The sequence below is a fragment of the Phaseolus vulgaris genome, chromosome 2 (genome assembly GCF_000499845.2).
Source record: "Phaseolus vulgaris cultivar G19833 chromosome 2, P. vulgaris v2.0, whole genome shotgun sequence".
In the NCBI taxonomy this organism is placed as follows: Eukaryota; Viridiplantae; Streptophyta; class Magnoliopsida; order Fabales; family Fabaceae; genus Phaseolus; species Phaseolus vulgaris.
This window is the reverse complement of record NC_023758.2, coordinates 45,483,590-45,507,355: the sequence shown is the minus strand read 5'-3', so window position 1 is coordinate 45,507,355 and position 23,766 is coordinate 45,483,590. Positions and strand designations below refer to the sequence as shown.

General features: G+C 30.1%; 3 protein-coding genes across 4 annotated transcripts; 1 reads left to right on the top strand and 2 right to left on the bottom strand.

The window, feature by feature from the left end:
• Positions 1–4,163: 4,163 nt before the first annotated feature.
• On the bottom strand, positions 4,164–5,038 carry LOC137812604 (probable WRKY transcription factor 43). The gene is made up of 2 exons (XM_068614711.1): positions 4,770–5,038; positions 4,164–4,515 (listed from the first exon to the last, which is right to left on the bottom strand). The coding sequence occupies exons 1-2, from the start codon at positions 5,036–5,038 to the stop codon at positions 4,335–4,337; spliced, it is 450 nt and encodes a 149-aa protein (XP_068470812.1). The 3' UTR covers positions 4,164–4,334.
• Positions 5,039–8,253: 3,215 nt separating this feature from the next.
• LOC137812602 (tubulin-folding cofactor B) lies at positions 8,254–14,013 on the bottom strand. 2 transcript variants are annotated; one of them, XM_068614707.1, is made up of 9 exons: positions 13,683–14,013; positions 13,401–13,560; positions 13,151–13,305; positions 12,965–13,083; positions 12,510–12,571; positions 12,305–12,346; positions 10,084–10,217; positions 9,883–9,952; positions 8,254–8,723 (listed from the first exon to the last, which is right to left on the bottom strand). In XM_068614707.1, the coding sequence occupies exons 2-9, from the start codon at positions 13,500–13,502 to the stop codon at positions 8,676–8,678; spliced, it is 732 nt and encodes a 243-aa protein (XP_068470808.1). In that variant the 5' UTR covers positions 13,503–13,560; positions 13,683–14,013; the 3' UTR covers positions 8,254–8,675. The 2 variants fall into 2 exon arrangements, with proteins under 2 accessions (XP_068470808.1, XP_068470807.1); XM_068614706.1 differs by having other exon boundaries at positions 13,401–13,555; positions 13,683–13,912.
• Positions 14,014–19,068: 5,055 nt separating this feature from the next.
• On the top strand, positions 19,069–21,004 carry LOC137812598 (heavy metal-associated isoprenylated plant protein 7-like). Its single transcript, XM_068614689.1, has 5 exons — positions 19,069–19,217; positions 19,302–19,521; positions 19,618–19,820; positions 19,978–20,065; positions 20,343–21,004. The coding sequence occupies exons 1-5, from the start codon at positions 19,209–19,211 to the stop codon at positions 20,762–20,764; spliced, it is 942 nt and encodes a 313-aa protein (XP_068470790.1). The 5' UTR covers positions 19,069–19,208; the 3' UTR covers positions 20,765–21,004.
• The last annotated feature ends 2,762 nt before the right edge of the window (positions 21,005–23,766 follow it).

Genomic DNA, 23,766 nt, shown 5'->3' with positions numbered 1-23,766 from the left:
TTTATCGAATACAGCATAATAGGTAACAGAGCATGGCAGATACAGGTCAAATTTACATTCTATGTATAAGTAAAATAATGTCCTTATTTAAGTACTTTTTTCTGTATAATTGGTCAAATCATATATCATTTGGCACGAATGAAGATGATGAAAGATATATTTGATTATTCTTTAGGCATATATTTATTTTTTATATCATTCAATAATTATTTATATAAATTTTGATTGTTTTTGTTATTTATTTGCAATTCTAGTACTGGAATTATTCATTACCAATAAATTTGCACACAAAAATCTAAGTACATAATTTTTTCAAATGTTAAGCATGTATCATATTGATTTTTAATGTTTATAAATATAACTCTTTAACCTATATGCATTACTAACAAATATCATAATATAATTGGTTTTTCCCGTTGTTTTCTCGGAAGAATACTGTTTTTATGGCCATTGTTTTGATCTCTTTTTAGTGCCAACTTATCAGAAAACCAAAATATTTATTTGTAAATCCTTTCCACGATATTAATATTATTTTCATCACCATTAGTTGATTTTTATTTTTTTTGCTGTTAATTCTAAATATATTTTAATTCATAAAAAAATAATTGTAAACGGAAAAAAGGTTTTATTCTATCAAAAATAATATTTGCCCAAATTTGACACCCTTATTCATACTTTCTCTTCTTGGTCCCTGCATCTATTATAATACATAAAAGAGACTTGGTCCCTTATTCAATGCAAATTGTTTTCTTATTTTGCTCTGGTTAATATTTTTAAATCATAATATAAATTATACTGTTATAAAAAAAATACATTGAAGCAATATATACATATATATATTATATTATACTAGCAAAAACATTAACATTTTTTTTATCATTTACATTTTCAAAGTCATAATTCTCAAATTGATGGAACCAATGAATAAAAGAAAGAATGATCAATTTGATAAAGAGAAATAAAAAAACGAACATTGTCAAGAAGAAAGTGTGGACACCGCCCCAAACAATGACTTTAATGTTCTGTTTGTTTGAAAGGTTGTACTGTTCAAGAGAAAGGATGTCTGATTTTTCTAATCCTCTTCATATGCAAAGATTTGAGAGGAAAACCACCTAGGATGATAGTGTTTTCTCTTTTTGGCATTCATTTTTGTTTTGTTATTTATGCAATAATATATAATAACACCTTTCATTTTTATTATTTTTTTTATCACAATTATCATATTATGATATTTCATACTTTATTCTAAATCAATGAATATAAAATTTTTTTCAAAATGTATATATAAATATAACAATAAATTTGTATATGCTTAATAATATTTTTTTATAATTATTTTTATGTTTCGATAATATTAAATAACTCGTATTTCTTTCGAAAATAATTATTTAACGGTATCGAAATAACTTATTCAATTGTACCAAAAATAATTTAAAATATTTCAATTAACTCAAATCTGCATAAAAAATACATCATATTTCATTAATTAAATATTTTTAAATACAATGATAAATTAGTAAAGTTGCATTTTTCACTTTAAAAAAAAATTAAAAAAACCTCACAACCATTTCATCACTCACAAACTCCTATAAACTTTTCTCACACATCCACCATAACATACCCTAATCTAAACAACCTCACTTTCTTCACACTTTCTTCTCACATCCTCATACATCCACTCTATTAAATCCTTACACATCTACTCTCTCAAATTCTCACACATCCTCTCCTCAATCCAATCCAATCTTCCATAATAGTCATTTTTTCATAATGCAGTGAACCTCTTCCCTGCCTCGTGCGAGAAAGATCGCATTAGAAGTCGTAGACTCAAAATGCTATTGACGAATTTGGAGAAGCTTTGATGTCACATTTGTGATGGAAAGAATAGGTTGTCCATGAAGAAGGATGTAATTGGAGTGTTGCTCTTCGTTCACATCTCCATCCAGATCACCCACACGAGACATTTGAAGATGGTCGTCCGCCAAAATACTGTTGACGAAGGTCACAATCACAGACTGAGTTATCGGCAAAAAAAAAACCGCTATTTACGAAATGATAGAATATTAATTTTAAAAAGAAAAAAGAAAAATCAGTTTTCAATTAATTATAAAAATAATTAGTTATTTATTCAATGCATAAAAAAAAAACTGAAGTTAAAGAGGATAATCTTCTTTATATATAGGTATAAATTATATTATATTATAAACTTACACGTAAATTAAAAAAAAGTAATTACCCACGTCATATTCACAATTATTATTTTTTTTAGAATATTTGATTCTATATAATTAATTTTTTTATTCAAATATAGTTTCAATATATATAGAATAAATAATACATGTAGCATTCACCTAAAACTGAAAAAAAAAAACTTGGTTATGAACGATCAGGTTTATTCTGGAAGATGAAAGATTCATCTGGTATTTTGAAAAACAAATTTTGGTTCGCAAGAATCATATTATTAATCCATAATTTTTTGTTCTTATTGTAATGGTTGAACCATGTGTATGTAAAAAGGGGAAGAAAAATGTTTGGTTAGGGCACGCGTCTATTAAAGTTGATAGAGACTTAGTTTGATGCAATGGGATGAATAGCAGCCACTCAATTCAATTCTTTTGCATTGCAAGCAAGATTTTTCAACGATAAGTCTTTATCTTTGGTGTTTTGACTGCTTACGTTTCAAACTTTCATTTTTAAGAGATGGTGTTGTGCGTTGTATCTAGAACAAAATAACATTAACCAATACAATATTTCTGATATTTATAAGCTTTATTTATAAAATGTTCCATAGTATAGAAATAATATTAAATTATAATATATAAGTGAGTGTAGGTTTTATTTTATAAAATAATTTTGTAAGATTAAATTTAAAATCATGTTATTGTCAAGATTGTGTTGTATCACTTATATTTTTAATGCTATTTAAGTTTTTCTCTTTCTTTCTCTTTGTGGTGTCTGATACGTTTGTGTATGTTGTATGCATGTAAAAATCATTGCATGCATAAAAAGTAATTGATGACTTTTTCTTCTTTCACTTATTCTCTCTTTTACATTTCAAATATTAATTTAAGTTTTTTGGAATAGATGCTTTTGCTTTATTTGATGAGTTTTTTAAATATTAATGTGATATTAATTTTAACGAGTTATAATTACTTATTATAAATAATTAAGAGGCTTATTATATAATATAAATTTAAAGAATATGTATACTAGTATTCAATTAGAATTTAACCATGATTAAAAAAAATATGTTTAGTTAATCTGTTATTCATAAAATTTAATTTATTGTATACTTCAATGAAATATGATTTAAAATTTTGAGTAGAAATGTCTTTAACTGAATAGTTAGTCATATTTTAATAAAATATATTTTTAACATGTTAGTCTATCTCTCTCTCTATATATATGACAAAAAAGGAAGAAGACAGGGGATTACAGCTAATATTTTTGAAATTAGAAAGATTAAAAAATCAATTTTCTATTTAGAGAAAAAAAAACTAATTATTTCAAATTTAATTGCTTTAAACATATTCAAACTTCTTTTAATCCAATGATTAAAAATAAATTATTGATTACCATTATTTTTAAAATATATAAGAAAAACAAACAAACTCTTCTAAAATTTCACCAAATTTTAGTAAAAGACGAAGAGACTAGAATCTATGTTCATTATGTCTGCTGATAGAAGAGGGAATTACAGAAAGCGATAGCTTTGTTTATTATGAATTGGAAGGATAGTGGCGTTTATGGCTCTTATCTAATTTAATTCAAATAGTTTTGGCTTAAGTTGGGTTACACTAACTTATGTGTGTTATTTTTTTTTACTAAGTACTAACTATACTAATATATTTAATAGTAAATCATTTTTTTATTAGTAAAAAAATGAATTAATGTAAAATATTCAAGAGATATTTCAATCATTTTAAAAAAAAATTGGTTTTGAATGCACATAACCTCCAAAAACATCAATGATCAACTATATGACTAAGGAAACATTTAACAACTATATGACAAAAGAAACATTTGTATATAAGATCAAATCTTTGAAGACAGTATAGAGAGATTCATTGAGAGATAAATCTCATTTTAAATACACGTTCAAGAACCATAAACAATTATGTAAGAAGTAACCTTCCCGCAAGAACATAAAGAAAAAAAAAAGTGTTATTAAAAATATTGAGATATTCTTACTTTCTTTTTTTTTCTTCTCTTTTAAACTTAGTCTAAAAGATGGAAAATTCAGAAGTTGAAACTGAAAATACATTGAAATGGTATTCACCACCTTTAACCTCATGTTAGAGTAACCTATTCTAACATTTATGGAAATAGTCTAATTATAGAGTGAGGTTATATATGTGATGATTTTTCAATATCTGCTCGAAACTCTCAATTGGCTTCTCCACAGGATGAGAATGAGTCCCTTCATAGGTTGTTACCACAATCTCTTCGTCTTTGCTATGCCGTTGGATTTGTTTCTTCACATTGCACCCTCGATAAGAACATCTGTAGTAGCTTCTGAAGCCATCAAAACATCAAAAACAAATTAACAATCTAACTGAAATTCATAAAACTGGTATATAAGATAAGGTTTATGGAAATGATTTATTCTAGTGAGTGGTTTCATTGGAAGTAGTAAACTAACTTCTACGTACGTTGTTGTAGCGTGCTTTAAAAGGTTGAAATTTTTCTATTATATGCTGAAGTTTTTTACACCCCAGATGAATATAATCTGTGTGAATATACGATTGAAAAGAAAGAAGAAGAGAAACCTAGGGAACTTGTTGTTCTTCACGGACTTTTCCCCATACTTTCTCCACCTATATCCATCATCAAGTATATCAACTTGAGTCCTTGTTTGAAATGCAAATCTGTGCTGCTTCATTTCTTTGCCAACTTTCTGGCTTGGCTCTGGAGTTCTTAAGAAACCTGCACCCTTTTTGACATGATGAACATGAGAGTTATTAAAATAAGAAGTAGAAGGAGATGATGAAGATGAAGATGAAGATGAGATAGGGTTGAATAGTTGATGTTTCTCCATTGAATGAGAAATGAGAAATAAGAAAAGAGGAATCGATTGTGCAGTGTATATATAATGAATTGTAAGAAGGTGAAACATGAGGGCGGCAAGAAAGTCAACAGGTCTAGTCAACATCCAATTTACCTGACTAAGCACGAACTATATATAATATAATTTCTTTTTTTGGTTCCACTTTTCTAGAAGAATCACAAAATTACACCACGTTGTTGTTATCCTCTAAATCCTAAACCAAAATTTATAAAAACTTTGAAAAAGAATACAATGTATTCTTCAAATGTTATGTTTGATAAAAGGTAAATAGTTATGTAATTAATCTTAAAGAAATTATTAAATATTTTAAATTTATAAAGTAAACAAAAATAAAGGTTAAATATTTTCTTTAAGATTAATTGTATATTAATATTAATTTTTTAATAAACACACATATAATATATATATATATATATATATATTAATAACAAAGAATAAATAAGTGTTCAATTACTTCAATTATTAATAAAATTAATTTTTTTTAACTAAAACTATAATTTTTTATATTGTACTAAAAAATTATCAATATTTATTATAATTTACCTCTAATTAATAACATTATCTTAATAATTTTAAGGTGGGAATACACGTAATTATTAAGAGTTTGTATATTATCATGCATTTGGCCATAGTTGCCGTGAATAACATGTAGTGTACTCAAGTAATGCGCAGATATCAGAAATTCCAATTTTCCATATCAAAGGAACTAGTACCATCGTCAACTGAAACGCATTAATTTAATTATTTTCAAATTTACTAACCCAAGATTACAGGAGGTAGAAGCTGTGTGAAATCCACGTTGTTCATATTTAAAAAGTAGATTAATTAAGCATCACAAAAACATTCTCTTCTTACTGAAAATGTATTACGAGGTATTAGAAGAGTTATCAAGTGGAAAAGAAAAGAGAAGACTTATGAACGAGTTTTATAGTGTTGATTCATCATAATGAAAGAGGATGTGAATGTCTAAAATACTCTTAAGAATATATGATATTCATGAGAGAATAAGAAAAATTGAGTTGTGCCTATTTGTATTTTTTTTTAATTCTGATTATTAAGAAAGTTATTAAACAATAATTATAAGATATAAATGAATTTTATAATTGTTAGTAACCTATAATTCATATGTTAAATATTATATTAAATTAACAGTTATTGGTCCAAATGTATATAGTGATAATTTGGGTTATGTACATAAGTCTTTCAGTTTGGAATTCGAAAAAATTGTTAAAGTGGATCACCTAGAAGGATAAATGAGCTCAGTTTGAACTTAGAATAGGTGGACCTTTAATTTTGATTTTTGAGTAATGTTTGTTAATCATTTTTATGTAACAATTTGATCATTTACTATGATGGTTTGAACTCAAACTATAGTACTTGACTTTTGGTTCAAATTTGAGAAAATTGTTTGATGACCATTTGATCCCAGCTAAGTATTCTTTGTTGATCCAATGCCCTTTTGGTCTCAGGGTACTATTTGACTATTTGGTCTAAGTTTGCAAAAAATTTCAATGATCCTTTGATTATCGGTCAAGCACTATTGATCCAATAATTGTTTGGTCTCGAAGAGTATTGTTAGACCATTTGGTCTTTTATAAAATTTATGAAGATTTGATATTGTTTGATTTAAGTAAAAGTGTCAATCATCGTTTGATATCGGTTTGGTCTAAATAAAAATGTCAATCATCATTTTATACTAGTTAACAACCTATAATAAGTATTATTGTAAACAATTATGTGTAAAAAAAAAAAATCTTCTATTTCAAAATAATAAGCCTCATTACAAAATCTTACACGGAGAATAATCTCTTTATGAATAAAAAGTAAGTTGAATTTTTGTCTAGCTATTTAGGATTTGTAAACCACGAATAAGTTTTACTCAAATCTCATGATAAACATCAATTGTTCTTATTGAAAATGAATTTGGAATTGAATTCTGCTGTGTTGTTCGATCACAAAGAGATAAGAAAGGTCCACCTGCAAAGAATTTTTCGATTCTTAATCATGAAAGAATGGTTTGAAATATGAGAGTATAAGAAATAAGGAAATATGGAGAGTTGAGTTGTCAAAATATTCTTTGTTAGAGGATTCATATCTAAAATTTATTATTGTTTATAATATTTACTATTATTTATTATTAACTACTTAAAAATTGTGAGAGTGGAAATAGTTAAGCATTTTTAAGCTGTTACTGAAGATGTTATATGTTTTTTTTCTACACATGGTTTACATTTAAAATTTATTAGTGAGTAAAAGGCGTAAGCATTTTGTCAACTGAGGAACGTGGCATATTTGATAGATATTGAAATGAGAAACATGGAATGGAGCACAGAAGATGGAGTTGGATTCGTGAATCATGGCGGCATGAACGTGAAATAGGTCATTAGAATCATTCATAAAACAAACGCCAAGTTTCCAAGAAATTGCCAAAAGAAAAAGACACGAGCAACTTGTGGAATAGCTAGGGGAAAGAGTATTAACAGTGCTATAATACTTTCAAACAACTTTTTAATTGCCTTTCCTTTTTGCATTTCATATTTTAGTTGTTTATTACCCAAGTACGTGACCTTATTTCAAATAATTCAAGCAAAATAAAATATTTTAAATTGAGAAGACATGATTTTAATCTTTGAACAAATTAAAATCATAATTTACCAAATGTGAGGAATTCGAATAAACTTTCTTTTAATACGAGAGTTAAGAAAAAATTTACCCCAAATTTTAGAAACCAACATCATTAAATCTTATCTTACAAAAATAAAATAAAAAATATCTTAAAACAAGTTTTCCATTATTAGTGGATGATCCATTTTATTCTTTTTTAATCTCTAATATTTTTTTCAGACCACATAACTTTTAATTTGGTATTCTTTTATTGGTATTCTCAAACATTTTTTCCTTCACAACTCTCAAACTCAGGCCTTAATTAAGAGGAAACCACGTATTAGTCTTCTGGTTGATATATAAGCAATTAATTAACATCATAATTAATGAGAACTAAAAGTATTAACGTTAGAAAAATGAAAATTAAAGAAAACTTTTAGGAGACCAAAATATATTTATTAATTTTTCAGACCTAAAAGCATTAAATACTTAATTATAAATGTAAGTCTTAAAATAATTATTTTTTTCGCTAGTTCAACCACTGGTTTAGTTATAGTTTGGCTGAAATAGGAGGCATGGTATTTATGTGAACTTGAACATGTTACTAAGATTGCACAAAAATACATACAACTGCTTTCAAAATATAAAAGCTCTTCACAATGCTGCTAAATAGAGAAGGCTTCAAAAAGTAACTTAGTCTTGGCGTGTGCTGGCCTTTACCAAATTATATGCACTTCAAAATTTACACTAACTCCTTTCAGTGACTATTAAAAACCAATTTCAGTGTTCTCTAAAGTAGCATCCCGCTTTGTTGGCTCTCGTTTTACCATTGTAATGAACGTCCAATTTATGTTTTTCTCATTGCAGTCAATTTTCTTTCTAAGAAAACAACACAAACAATTCAAAAACCACAATGAAACCCTTCAACATATCCACTGCCAACAAAAGTAAGTTCTCGAAACAAATGCTGGACTAAGATAAGGAAAACCCTCCACGTTGAAACTCATATTTCATCTTCTTCAAAGGGATCCCTTTCGGGGTAGTCACCAACCTGACAAGGAAATATACAGATAAATGACATTTTTTGCACAAACGTTAACTGAAATTAAATGCATTTTACGCAAATAAGGGTAAATAGCACCTATTATAATTTTCCTCTTTTCTTTATTTTTTTATCATGGAACTAGGATACGGTTGTCCACTGCCAAAGGCAATGAAGTACCACAGCGAAATTGCATAAGCCTCAACCATTTAGTTTTATAAGGGTGCTTGCATTATTTCATTGATTTTGTTCCATTATATTTTATAAAAAGACAGCTTGATTCAGACCATTAGAAGCACCCAACTTCTAAGATTATTGTGGAGCTTTTTTTATCTTATGCACTTAAGGACTCCATTGTTATCTGTGCCCACCAGGGATTGATGTGTGAAGTTTCTCGATGCTTTCCCCTGTGCCTCAATCATGAATATGATGCAATGGGAGAAAGATATAAGTGCTTCTGAAAACTTCTCTATTGGAAGTGTAGTTTTTTTTTAAAAAAATCTCTCAAAAGTCATTTTATCTGTATCTAAATTGGTTCATTTCACCCTCTACTCTCAAATCAAAGCATAAGGATGCTACTGTTGCAATTAAGCCTCAACTACCATCCTCTGGCACAAGTGTTTATAATGTTCAAGTTTTGTAAAGGTTTGTTTGAATCTGATTCATGAAAGGATATTTTAGATATTTTTGGCTGGCTTCTTGAGAACATTTTCAGTTTTTAAATTGGTAATATTGAAAATTTTGACCATCCAATTTTTTATTGTATGAATAAGATTACCTCCCCTCATGCTCTCACTAGATATGCCCGTACAGATACTTTTTTGCAGATGGAGAAAGAAAATACGAGCCATGCAGCATGTCAAGAAAAAAGAAAATTCATGACTGGAAGTAAAACACATATCTACACCCAACAAAATCTGTCCATCTAAGTAAAAACTATAACTAAATATTAATATAATCTGCTTTTATGGACACAAGGTGCAAGAAAAAAAAAACATTTTGGATAAGAATATGCATTTTATATTATATTTGGTGTAAAACATGTGATCTTTTAAATGGAATTTCGTCATGGTGTTGATTAACACTTTTATCACAATAGAGAACCACCATCAGTATTGGAAAATATCCCAACATTTAAAATATAATTGCAATGTGTTTCTAAACAAACCTTCACTTTCTCTGGTCTAACTATTCCACCTTGAGATGGAGGACATTCAAAGTAACGTACTCCTTTAACCCTGTAACATAACCCAGGAAAATTCTGAGAGAAGTGTGGACGTAATACTTAAGAAAACTTAAGATGATAGGCTAATTGGGAGTTGAGTACACTAATTTGCATATCAGAAATAGATGTAGAAATGCTACTTACATGCCATCATGTTTGCCCAAGGGTTCGTCATATTGTACTCCAACCCAGAAACCAGGACCCAGTGATTCTGCCCGACCAACAAATTTTACAACACCTCTTTTTGCTCCAGGTTCAACTTCACATCTGGACCCTACCTTAATATTTTTGGAAATTGGAAACAGTAGATTAACAAATTAGCAATTAAAATAGATTCAATGCATACAAATATACCTATGATAAACAATAACGTGAACAGGAAAATACAAATCACTTCTTCAACAATACAAAATTGCAAAGTAGCATAAATAAAAAATGAAGAAATCGAAAGAAACAAAACACCAAGAGAAGCATCAAATAAATAGCATTAAAAATTCATCCAAAATACTCAAGTATTTGAGGCTACTTCCTACCACAAGCAGGTGATAGATATAATTAGTCAGTACTCATTAATTATACTACTAGCAATTGACATTATACAAATTGTAACTCTTACAAAACATTTCATTTCATATTCTATTTGGTTACACGTGCCTTCTTTAATTTGTTGGTTAGACCATCCATTTTCCCATAGTCATTTTCGTCTTATAATCCTTTCTTTTTTTCTTGAGTCATCCACCCCACCCACTCTCCTCCCTTGTTTAAAACTAGTTTCAGTTGGGCCACAAACTGACCAAAGTTTTCTTTCCTTTTTTTTCTACACGTCCAGGGAAAAAGATGAAAAATGCAGGCTGTAATAGAGTTTCCTATGCAGAACAAGAAACTTTTAAAGCTTGGAAACCATTTTTTTTTTTGTTTTACTAAATCATAATTTTCAATGATGTCGCCTCAATAAGCATCACTTCCTTTTATGGGCCACACAAAAGTTAGGAATTTAGAAAACAGTGACTTAAAACTCAACTCTCTTAAGTTTATCAAACAATAAAATTAATAGCCGATGAATGCACACAAAACCCTTAAACCTTAGGGAATAAAAATGCATGGCTTGATAAATAGAAGGAGTTGAGTTTTGAACCAGGGAGTCTTCTGAAATTGACTAGTAATTGAAAAGATTTTGGCAATTTAGCTTTAACATGTACTACAGTTAGGAGGAAACACTTATTTGTGATAAGCAGACAGATTTGGCAGCCTTTCAGCACTCGACTTGTTCTTGTTATTCTCCCAAAATATGATTTGCAGGAATCTGCTTCCAATCAAGTTAGCATGCAAGCATTGTGATAGGGTTCTGATTCTAAAAGAGGATTGCACCAGGAAGTATAGGCAAGACATAGGTGGATGGGATCCCAGCTAATTGTGTGGTGTGGTGCACACTTGGCACAATTACAGTTTTAGGTTATATAAGAGGTAGAGACAGGGAGGAAAAATGGGTAAGAATTGGACTGGTTTGGGAGAGAATAGGTCACCAAAATACCTCAAGTGTCTAGCTCGCCTTCTATCTTCCAATCACACTAAAAAGTAGTGGAGAGTATACTAAACGATACACTTTCTTCTGGCTGGCTGTTCTTTTCTTTTCTTCACTGTTAATGTATCAAACGCATACCGTACCTCCCAACTCCAGGGAGCTTTTCATGACTGCAACCGAAAAGGTCACAATGAGGAAGAAGATGAAGAACGTTGATTACTTTTGAACGCTCAAATGCAACACAAGGAGATGTTGATACAAGAAATACTGTGTTGGCTGTAAGAACTATGAGATCTCAGAATGGAGAAGATGGTCTGTATCTGATTAAGGGAGAAAGGGTGCATCTGGAAGTTGATTATTGCCACTCCCCATACATCATAATTATGTTGAATTTTGACACAAGGTAAACTGGGCTTGAGCAGTAATGACTTTTGCTTCAAGACCAAGAGGCTCTTGCATGAATAGATTAAATCATTGTTGAAATCAAACCTTCGCCAATAGCACAAGCTTTGGGAATAATTGGCCCTTCACATTGTAGATTATAACTTAAGCTTTAGACCAGGGACAAGTATTAGATTTATGCTACTAAGTTAAGAGTTTTATTACTTATAGGGCTAGGCTTGTACTAGTTTTACTAAAACAGCAAATTACCTTATTACTATGTCAACGAGAAGGGGAATATTAGATAAGTTTCTTATGGACATCTATCATCACATCTTATATCAATCTAACCTCGTATTGTTTCGGTATCTCTGTTCAATTTCCCTCATTTTCCACCTAAACCTTATTATTTCAACAAATATAATAAATAAAACAAAATATATAATAATTGAACAGACAAACCTTGACATTAGCACAGAGGTCTTCCATACTGGTGTCTGGTATCTGTGCAATGAATGTTAAAGATTACCCAAAAGCCAGCAAGGATCCATCTCAATTTTCAAGAAACAGATGACAAACTCTAATATGGATGATAGTTTTATCTGTATGTGGAATCAAAAAGCACTAAAACAGCAGATTAGGAAGGACGAATAAATCAAATGCTTACCTTTGCCTCCACAGTCGCAGGAACTTGGGAAGTAATTTTTTCTTTATATTTTCTGAAAGTGTCTGTTACAGTAAAGTAAAACATGGCTAATAAGCTACAAAGCCCCTTAGTGTGTAAATAAGAATATAATTTTTTTTCTCAGTGAGACATGCATTGATGATAACTTGTAAGTGAGTTTTTGACAGCATACATACGTAAATCTCAAAAAACAGGATCATACCATTACCCGTTCAAGTGTGACAAAACAATTTTTACCAACAACGATTGAAAATTTGAAATCACTCATCAAAATATAAGTCATACCAAAGATGATGTCTAAATAGTAGCCGTATAAAAACCTCTACATCTACAATACATGTCTGTTGAACTCTATTTGCAATGCCGGATATTTCTACACAAGCACAAATCACCTTCCATAGAAATTCAAAAAAAAGAGGGTTTTTTAGGGGACATGCCTTGTCGCTTATTATAGGCTTCTTCAGAAATTTGGTATTTTTCAACCAACGAAGTATCTTCCAGCCAACCACCAGAGGAGATGGAAGTTGGGTCAAGATCCACAACATGCAAACGAAACCTGGCACAGGAAAACGCAATGGGAAATTGCGCAAGACGATTCCAAAGGAAAACCCTAAAATACAAACCCGTCAAGAGGGGAATAGAAGCCAAGGGGTTTGGAATTATCAGAGAGATCGGCGATTTTGTCGTTGCGAACATCGTCGTAGAGCTCAAGGTGCATGGAGTTAACAGAAGTGCCGCATTTCTTCCAGAGTTTATCCTTGACGCCTTCCACCGAGAGCTGTTATCGACGAAGCGATGTGTCAAAGAATGAATTTGAAGCGATGTGTCAAAGAATGAATTTAGAGCGATGGGAATGGAAGGAAAGGAATGAACCTGAAGCGAGAAGCGGATATCGGAGTTGAAGGTTTTCATATTGGAATGAGTGACCCGCAACACCACCGAATCGTCCCCATGGACTTGGATGCTGGACGCCATCCCCTCCCTCGCCACTTTCTTCTCTTCCTCTTCACTCTCTCTGCTACTGCACACTATTCTAAACCCGGGGATACCAAAAAAAATTAATATTAATAAACACTATTCTTAAATATAATTTCAGATTTTTTGAACCTGGTCTTAAAAAGTAACTTAGATATAAAAGTTATGTTCTATTTTTACCATGAATTTGATATTTCCAACAATCCTTTGATATATGCATGTGTGAGGGTGAAATGCTTAGTTTGTGTTGTATTGGTGAGAAACATATGTGCTTTTCATTGTCTACTCCAACCTTTACAACATTAGAGCTTAGAAAAAGAGTGATTTGATGGCACAATCGATTCACATTCCATTCACAACCACTCTGGGATGCAGTGCATGCCATCACACAACTCTATGCATAATTATTTTGGACAAATATTCCTTCCACCATAAAACCATTAACATTATTTCTGGTAACAGGTGTACCACTTGGCGGTGATGGGCCCAATACCAGGCCCAAATTCCCTGCAAATATGCAACTTGGTTTCTCTACCCTACACGCCCCTCCCTCCTCACAAGTCATACCAATTTCAATAACATTAATCGTCACAAAAAAGAAGTTTGAGAAAATGATGAGGGGACACGTGGTCGCTAAAATGTAGATGAAAAAGTTTGGTTTACGTGTTGAGATAGAAAGGTTCCATGGCAAAAGACTAGTGTGTGATTTGGGTCTTCATGGTTTTGCCAGGTGTCACTACTGAAGCTTGTAACGAGACATGTTGACATAGTGTGAAAAATTTGATTAGATTTGTTGAGTGTTTGAGGAGGTGGTGATTTGGATGGATGGTGATGTTTGAGCAAGTAACACGAGGAGGCCCAAATCAGTGTGGGTTGTGGAAGATTACAGGGCCACATGGGGTGGTTTTTAAATTGGACCTAAATTATCACAGTCCAGTTGCGTTGGCATGAATTAGAGATATCATGCAAAAAATTTAAAATGAAATCAACTGTCACATCGACTTTGGATTCAGAGTGATTCTCCAAACAATACTAATTTATAAATTATTAATAATAAAAACTTTTTTAATTTATATAATAGTATTTAAAATTGATTTCTATTTTATAACCTTTTTAGTATTTTTATTATTTTAGTTCGATTTTATTGGTAGAAGAAATCCATGTACACGTTTATCAATTATATTTTTTATATAAATATTGCACAAATTCATAATATTAAGAGAAGACACTTAACCAAAAAGAAAAACAACCTTGCATAATTAATATTAGGGTTACCTGGAGTAATAATTAAGTAGTGCTAAAAGCTTTTGATATTGATTAATAACCTTAGGAAACCAACTATTTACATAATAATGATATATTTATTAGTAACATTCAACACTTGCATGCATCACTGTGATTCAATAAGTACCTGTGTGGATATTAGGGTCTGAGTAATGTTGATCCACGTTGATACACAATTTTCTGTCGTGTCGGTAACCTTCTAGTTCCTCAAAGCTCTTCCTCTCACGCACGTGTTCCGCCGATCGGCAGGGTACCTGCGATTACATTCCGACGCTTAAGTGAGTGTTAGTGATTAGTCTATTCTCTTAGAATATCAAAAACATATCTTTTCTCCCTTTCAGAAATCCCTTTTATATAGGTTGATTTGGGTTTCACACTCGCGTAGATCAAGTAACCGGTTATCAAAACGTGTGTAGTGGTCACTAGGTCATGAGAGTGTCTTCCATAACATATCTTTGACTCATTCAACGCTAACTATAACTGCTTTCTTATCACATATTTATTATATTATATTATTAATTCATGCTCTCGGTCAATCGGGTCCTACCAGTACACAATATGTCTTCATAGTAATTCATTACGTTAACTTAGGAACTATCTAGCAAAGTTGTTAGAAATTTGTCTTTTTAATGTGATTTAAATGTGGGGAAAATGTAAACCGAATGAAGTAAGCAAAGTTCTCCTAATTTTCTTGCTTAATATTCACACAAAGAATTCTGAAGAAAGTTCCCGTAGCTATAATTTTCTTGTTGTCATCATGTTACATCCAACAGTTCGAATAAATTAAGGTTGCGTTCAAGATTGCAACCTGATTAATTAACGTGAGCATTAAAACCATATTGTTGTTGTAGTGCAGGAAAATTAATAAAATTGAAGATAAGAATAATTAGGTGGTAGTTTGTCTTAAAGTGAAATTGTGTATATCTATTTGGTAATAATGATGTCGAAGGCCTTCAATCAAGTTAGGTGCATTACCTGAAACTAGTTATCTGCTTTCATTACAAGAACGCCACTTTTATCATTGCTGTGATGAAAATTTAAGACATTCACCAAACCCTGCAAAAAAAAATGCACTCTTAAACCTACCCTCTTCCCTAGGGTGCCCCAATTCATACACTAAAACCAAAATAAAATTTAAACCATCATATATTCAGAATTTTTATTTTTTTTACACTCATTCTAACTGTCACATCAAAAAATAAAAAATTATATACAATTCCTAGATTGTCAAAGTATAATCTTTAATATAAAAATTTTTATCACACTCATACATACACACAAATAAAAAAGATGTTTTTCTATATTGATTTCTTTGTATATTACTTTTAAATATTTTGGTCCTTTTGAGGAACTTTTTTCTAAAGTAAATGGGAACTTTTTTATTTGCAAATTCAAACAAAGATGTCAGTCCCAATTGGCGGGTTCATTGGTGTGTTTATATTATAATATTGAGAATTGGGAAAGGGATAGAAAGTTTGGTTGATATGGGATTGTTTTGGTGAGAAAGTTTATAAAAGTATAATGAGAATATATTAATGTGAGTAATGAAAGATGTAGTAATTAATGATTAATATTATTCGATTTGCTATTAGGTGAATTAATGAGGGTGCATGTGAGGGGAGTACTGATGTTCTGATTGGGGTTGGTGATAAGAGTACTGAAGCACATGGTAATCCTCAACCCTGCAACTTTGTGTTCCCTACTCTCAAATACGTATGTAACGTTTTCACAACTCATGTCTCCATCCGTAGGACCCTTTATCATATCTATTACAAATTTCAACTCAATTAGGGCAAAACTAATATAAAAGGTCACAATACCTTGTAATCAATTAGGGCAAAACTAATATAAAAGTTCACGATGTGGTGATTCAATTTTGAGATGTTATCTCCTATCCTATACATAAGGTAGAAACAGTATTGTTTGAAATTTCTTAATTAGAAGAATTTGTTTATTTAGACTTTGACTGAAAGACTTATTTCAGTTCTTCAATATAATTTTACATTGTTTAATAGTTTAATAATTAAGGTCAACAGTAGTTTATATACTATTTTTTCTTCAAATTCAGTGAGACACTTTTTAAAGATAAAATTGTGAAGGAACATCAATCTCTAAAAAGAACAATATTTCGAATGCAGTGATTGATCTTTCCGATTCTCACTAAAAAAAATCAGCATGTCATATACAATTTTATATAATTATCCTTGACGTAAAATGTAAAATGAAAAACAATTAATATATGAAGATAAAAAACAATGAATGAAAAACGAAAATTTCATAATAATATAATTGATTATAAAACATAAAAAAAATAATTATCAAATGCACATCATAGTACATAATTAATTATCAAATGCACATCATAGTACATAATCAATTATATTCACTATGAATAATTGATTATGCTTACACAGTAAATCTGAATGAGGATCTGGTTGGTTATTATGAGATTGAAAGTAAAAAGTAATTCACCATATCTTGTTGTGGGTGGACCCAATTATTCAATGTTTGTAAGGTAAATTCTAAAAGGAGTTATAGTAAAAAGTCAAACTGAGACCGTAACTTTTTATTTTAATTCATTATATAATTTTAAATATTAAATAAGGAATAAATTGTTTTTTTAAGGAAAAAATAAATAGTTGTAGTTCAATGTAAAAATAAAATAAAAATATAAGGTGGGCTTTGCAATCGGCTTTTATAGTATTAAAATAATGTTTAATATGTATTTGTTCTTGTTTATCCATTTTAAGATAATGTGCTGGATAAAATGATATATTCATGTGAAGATATATCATAAAAAAAAAATAAGTCATGGATGATATACAGGTGAATCTTAGCTTTAGGCTTTAAAAATTCCACTATCAGTTTAGGACCGTTGGTAGTTTTTGAAACAGAAATATTGCATCAGTTCATTTAAACTTAAAATAAGTGTTTTTTAAATAATTAAATTTTATGAATAATTATTTACTCAATAAATAGATAAAATTTAATTATAAAAAGTAAAAACTTGTTTATTTTTAAAATAAAAAGTTAGATAGACATTTAAAAACATAAATGTATTCATTTTATTTTTAAAAAAGACACGCAGAAACTAACAGGCCCATTTGTTTTGACTGATCTGTTGTTTTTAGAATTATTATGTTATAAAAATCGATTAGTTGAGAAAAATCAAAGTCCCATAAATATTGTTATGTTTTTATTTTATTTTTTATAAAAAAACAATTCTCTTCTCTAAAATTTTAAACTATTACATTTAATCTCTATAAAATGAAATTTTAGTTTTTGCAAAATATTTTTTAATTTGAATTCTCCCAAAATATGAAATTATTAATTTGACCCTAAAATTTCTTTCAAACTAGATAAATAATATTTATTTAATAAATCCATCATTTCTTTAGAATGATCAAATGTTAACATTGTATTATAAATACTAAAAAACAATATTTGAAATAGTGATTTGACTTTTTACTAATCATCACAGTAACTTGTTAACACTGTAAACATAAATTCAACTCTTTTAAAGCTAATAAATATTATACAATAAAGTCAAAACTCATTAATTTGAAGATAAACATATTGAATCCTTCTAAATTTTTGTCCAATCAACTTCAACTTGCAAGTATTTTCCTCATATTCCACCACTTATTATTACCTAATTTTCATAAAGTTTAAGACAGCACTAGCTACTACAGTGTGAGTCACTAAAGCAAGAGTTTTAGGCCTAAACTTTTTTGCAGTTCTTATCAGTTACAATACGAATAATGTTATGATTTATTTAAATTAAAAATGATTTTGCTTTGTTAGGCGTATATAAAATGTGAATCATGATTTATGAAAGTCCAGCTCAGTGAGTCAAATGATGAGAAAGCAGAATTAATTAAGAGCCCTCCTTTAAAATGTAACGTGGAAAACATTATTAAGTTATGCTAATTAATTAAATTAGTAATTGAATATGTTGGAGTAAAAAAATAAAGGGATGGTAAATGAGACAGTAATTTTGAGGGATCTGTTCCGTTGAAACAGAGCGGAGGAGCAGGAGTGTGTGGTGGGGAGGGCCACAGGGGAGAGAAGAGATTCTAGAGAATTCGAAAACTGCACAAGTGGAACATTGGAAAAACAATGCTTAAGTAAAATAATAGTGAAGTGAGAGTGTAGCCAGAACCAAGTACCATGTGTTGGAAGCATGAAGCCCCCGTTGCACGTGCCTCTTAAAAGATGCCACGTCATGTGATGATGATAGAATGAGTAGCTTCAATTCTGATGCCGCCTCTACTACCAATTCGGCCATAAATATAAATATATATATGAGATTAGAGAAAACACGACACAGACACAAACGCAGCACAAATAAAAGGAGTGAAATTTTTCACACCAAAAAGCATTAGCACCAAGCTTATCTCTGCAGTGAGTCCCACTACACCAATGGGCGAGGTCTCTGCAACCATTCATTCTCTTTCCTTTTCTTCTTCTCATCAAATTACCATTATCTCATTTCTTTGTTTTTTTCCTAACCAGGAAGAGAAAAAACCAGAAGAAAGCAAAGGGGAGGAGAAAAAAGCAGAGGAACCCAAGGAAGACAAGAAACCGGAGCAAGACCAAAAAGCAGAGGAGTCAAAAGATGAAAAGGAATCCAAGGAGGAAGAATCTGCGCCGCCGCCGGAAATCATGCTTAGAGTCTTCATGCATTGCGAGGGTTGTGCCCGCAAGGTTCGTCGCTCCCTCAAAGGATTCCCAGGTAAGAACCACCGTTTTTTTTTCGTTTGTGTCTCGCTTCTTCTTTTTTGTTTTCTTACGTTGTCTGATTGTTCTAGAACTTTCTCGGAATTTTCAGGGGTGGAAGATATTCTCACGGATTGCAAGTCTCACAAGGTGGTGGTGAAAGGCGAAAAGGCGGATCCGCTGAAGGTTCTAGAAAGAGTACAGAGGAAGAGCCATAGAAAGGTTGAACTTCTCTCTCCAATCCCAAAACCACCGGCCGAAGAAGAGAAAAAGGCCGAGGAAGAGAAACCAAAAGCAGAGGAGAAGAAAGAAGAGGTTATTAATCAATTCATCATTATCATTTTCATTTTATTATAGACGTTTATTTTTTCTTTTCAACTTGGCTCATACAAGATTATTGAGTTCTGTGCAGCCTCTGAATTTTCCTTTTTACATGTTTTTCAACTCATCTAAGATTATTTGCTCTACACAGCCTCAGGTTATTACAGTTGTTTTGAGAGTACACATGCATTGCGAAGCTTGCGCCCAAGAAATCAAGAGACGCATAGAGAAAATGAAAGGTATGTCTAACGTTTTAGAGAAGAAGAGGGATTTTATGATTTATTCCGTGATTCAATTCTAAAACAAGTTACAGTTACTTGTTACCAAAATCGGTTTTTGCAGTTTCTAGTCTGATTCTCTTGCGTTATTGAATTGTTAAAATATTAAAGTGGTCCATTCAGCTATGTTATTCTGTAACACTTGAATTGCATTTAATTAAGATGAAACAGCCTAGTTTTTTGAATATGTGCGTTTAATGTAACATTAATGGGATGAGATTGTTGGAAATGATGGCAGGAGTGGAATCAGTGGAAGCAGATCTGAAGAGTTCAGAGGTGAGCGTGAAGGGGGTGTTCGAGGCAGAGAAGTTGGTGGAGCACGTGTCGAAGAGGACAGGGAAGCATGCAGTGATAGTGAAGCAGGAAGCAGAGAAGAAGGAGGAGGAGGCAAAAGAAGAGAGCAAAGGGGAGGAGGGGGAGAAGAAGGAGAAAGAGGGTGGTGAAGGAGAGGAAAAGAAGGAGAAGAAAGAAGGAGAAGGAGAGGGTGAAGGGAAAGCAGAAGAGGGAGGCACAGAAGAAAGCACAGTGGTGGAGCTGAGAAAGAGTGAGTATTATTACAACCCTCCAAGGTATGGAATGGAGTTCTATGCATACCCTGGACCAGCTTACCCTCCACAGATCTTCAGTGATGAGAACCCCAATGCCTGTAGTGTGATGTAAAAAAGGAGGAATGGGAGGGGTAATAGTGGAAGTATGTGAGTGAGTGAGTGATTGATTGGTATATCCTGAGATAGATGTGCCCTCCTTCTGTACTTTTGCTGCTAAATCAAAAGTGAAATGAAATCTACACATAAGCTGTGGAGTTTTGTAATGCTTGATTGTACTTTTCCTAAAATGTTAGTATTATATGAATTATGTATATGGAAATATATATAAGTGAAAAGTAATTACAGATTTTAATGTTTGTATAGCTTTTCAGTTTCAAGATTTTACTTTGTATTTTCACTTTGCATGTTGTTTGTCCGTGACTTTCTTGGGAGAAGGTGAATGAGGAACTTGGGATAAAATAAAGTATGCATTTATGAGTAGCAACTAACAGCACCTTCTGCCTTTCTGTCCTAGTGTAAAAAGGATGATCAAACAAGTGAGGTGATATCCTCAAAAAAACAAAATAATATAAATCAACTATTTTTCTTCTTTGTTATTATTTTATTACTTTTTTTTTATTTACCTGGTTTCTGTAAAGGGCAAAAATAAAATGCATGTTAAGTAAATAATAAAATTCGTAAAATTTGGTTTTTATTTAGAACTTATCGGACATAACATAAATATAAATTTTCCTCAATCGTATTCAGGAAACAGTGAGGAGAAATAAAACATGGTTGACCCGGCATAAAGATTTTTTACGCACTAAAAAGCAAAAGTAATGAAGAGATGGGTGAGAATTTATTATTTAGGATGATCATTGGTTGGATAATCCGATTATGTAATCTAAATAATTTTTTATTTTTTTATCCCGTAAATTTAAATTGATTTTATTTTTTATAGGTTAGGTAATTATATATATATAATTTGGAATTTAACTGAATTTAATTCGGGCAAAATTTAATTATTTATTATTTTTAGTTTTTTAATTTTTATTTTAATTTGTAATTATAATTTGTAGTTTTACTTAAAAAAATATATAGTCTATGTTTTAAAAAGTTATTTTAAATATTTTATAAAGAAATGTCTGGAAATTACAATTTTAATAGAAAATATTTTCAAAATGTGAAAACGTAAATGGGGTTTAGGTGGAGTTTAATTAAGAAGATACAGTAACTTGAGTTGACTTAATTTCATTTAAATTTTTTATTAAATTAACTAACACATTTGTCTAAAATTAACTCAAGGTGTATATTTATAACTTTGTTTTTTTTATTATCTATTTTATATATAAAGAGGACCGTTCATTTTTATTTTATATTTTATTATTATAATAATTTTTTATTTTATTAAATTATTTTGGATATTTCGTAATTTTATAGAAAATAGTTTTTAAATTGATTTAAAAAGCAGTTTTATCCACCATACTTTTCACTTTTTTCTGTATATATTTTTTATTTTCTTTTTTATTTTATTTTTAAAAGCATATTTTCATTCTTATTTTTCTTTTTATTCCGATGTTTAGATTAATCTTTGTGATAAAAAATCTTATTTTTTTCAATTATTATAAAATTCTGAATTTATGGAATTTGTGATTGGTGTGTTTTAATCTAATTGATTTGACATAATACTTTTTATTACATTTTTTTAATTTTCAATTTGAATCAAATTAATCACAAAACATTCTGATTTTGAGTTTTGTCCGTTTGTTTTGAAAACTTTTTTTCTATTTTAAACTCTATTATTAAAAGTAAAGATATTTATAAATTTACTATATATAATTATATTGGTTATGTTGGTGTTTTTTCAGCGTTTTTTTGAAGTTCAAACTACTTTGATTGTTGAGTTTTATGGAGTTATACATGCTATGGAGGAAGCTCAAAAAATGGGACTTACTAATGTCTGACTTGAATGCGATTCTGCCTTGGTTTGTGCTGCGTTTACTGCTAGGACTAATGTTTCGTGGATGGCTTCAGAATCGATGGAATACTTGTCTTAATTTTTGTGGTACAATCAGGTTTAGGGTAACTCATATTTTTCGTGAAGGGAATGCTTGTGCTGATAAGTTGGCTAATTTAGGATTTATTCATAGATAATCTTTTCATTGGTATAATAGACTCCCAGCTAGTCTGTTCTTAGAATTCTTTATGAATAGGTATAATCTACCTATGTATCGTTTGTGTTAACATATGAGTTTTGGTCTAGTCCCCCATATTTTTGTATTTTTTTCTTTCTTTTTTTAATAATTTTTTTTTCATGTGATGGCAGATGATTGTTGTTACTTGAGGGGTCAGTTTAGCTGAGATGTCAAGTTGCATAGTGATGCCTAACACGAAAACTTTATAAAAAAATAAAAATATATTGTTATGTTTCCTTGACAGATAAGAAAAGGTGCACTTGCACATGTCTTCTCATTTATATTCATATTTATTAAAATATTATTTATTCAAATTTTAATATTATATATATATATATGATAAAATTAAAAAACACGGATACAAACGTGTTTGTGTTCAGTCAGTAGACTATAATGATAATTGGTTATTTTATAAAGATATACTATAAAAAAATCTAACTGTATTTAAATTTTATTAAAATAAAATATTTATGAAGTATTTTGACAAAAAATGGTGATGATAATTTAAATGGATATCAAAAGTACAATGTGATCTTAAATTTTAGCATGAACATATCTGGTGATTCTCAAGCATAATAAAAAAAATGTATGACTATACATATGATGAACATAAATAAAATATCTCTGAATATTTGAATAACCAGGAATATTTAAAAGACATCCTATTTAGAAACGAATATCTAAAAAAATATTAGAATTTAAAAGAATAATGTTAAATGAAAATAATTATCCTTTAAAGATGGTTTGGGATGTTATAAGGATATTTATCTATTTATAGTTGTGAGGATGGTCAATTAATTTGGGTTCAATAAAGTTCAATTTTTACTTAAGTGTGATTTGTGAGTGTTTATTGTATAATAATCTTAAACGGACACTCTTAATTGTCCATATTTTAAGAATGTTTCAATATTAAAATGCACTTGAATGATCTTTCTCGAGA

Excerpts from the sequence above, each read along its gene's own strand:
- LOC137812598 (XM_068614689.1), top strand. Across the intron at positions 19,522-19,617 it reads CTCCCTCAAAGGATTCCCAG|GGGTGGAAGATATTCTCACG; the intron begins GTAAGAACCACC and ends CGGAATTTTCAG. Across the intron at positions 20,066-20,342 it reads ACGCATAGAGAAAATGAAAG|GAGTGGAATCAGTGGAAGCA; the intron begins GTATGTCTAACG and ends AAATGATGGCAG.
- LOC137812604 (XM_068614711.1), bottom strand. The coding sequence starts at position 5,038 with ATGGAGAAACATCAACTATTCAACCCTATCTCATCTTCATCTTCATCT. Across the intron at positions 4,516-4,769 it reads AAGAACAACAAGTTCCCTAG|AAGCTACTACAGATGTTCTT; the intron begins GTTTCTCTTCTT and ends TGATGGCTTCAG.
- LOC137812602 (XM_068614706.1), bottom strand. The coding sequence starts at position 13,887 with ATGGCATGCACTGCATCCCAGAGTGGTTGTGAATGGAATGTGAATCGA. Across the intron at positions 13,306-13,400 it reads ATATCCGCTTCTCGCTTCAG|CTCTCGGTGGAAGGCGTCAA; the intron begins GTTCATTCCTTT and ends CGTCGATAACAG. Across the intron at positions 9,953-10,083 it reads TTGGGCAAACATGATGGCAT|GGTTAAAGGAGTACGTTACT; the intron begins GTAAGTAGCATT and ends GTTATGTTACAG.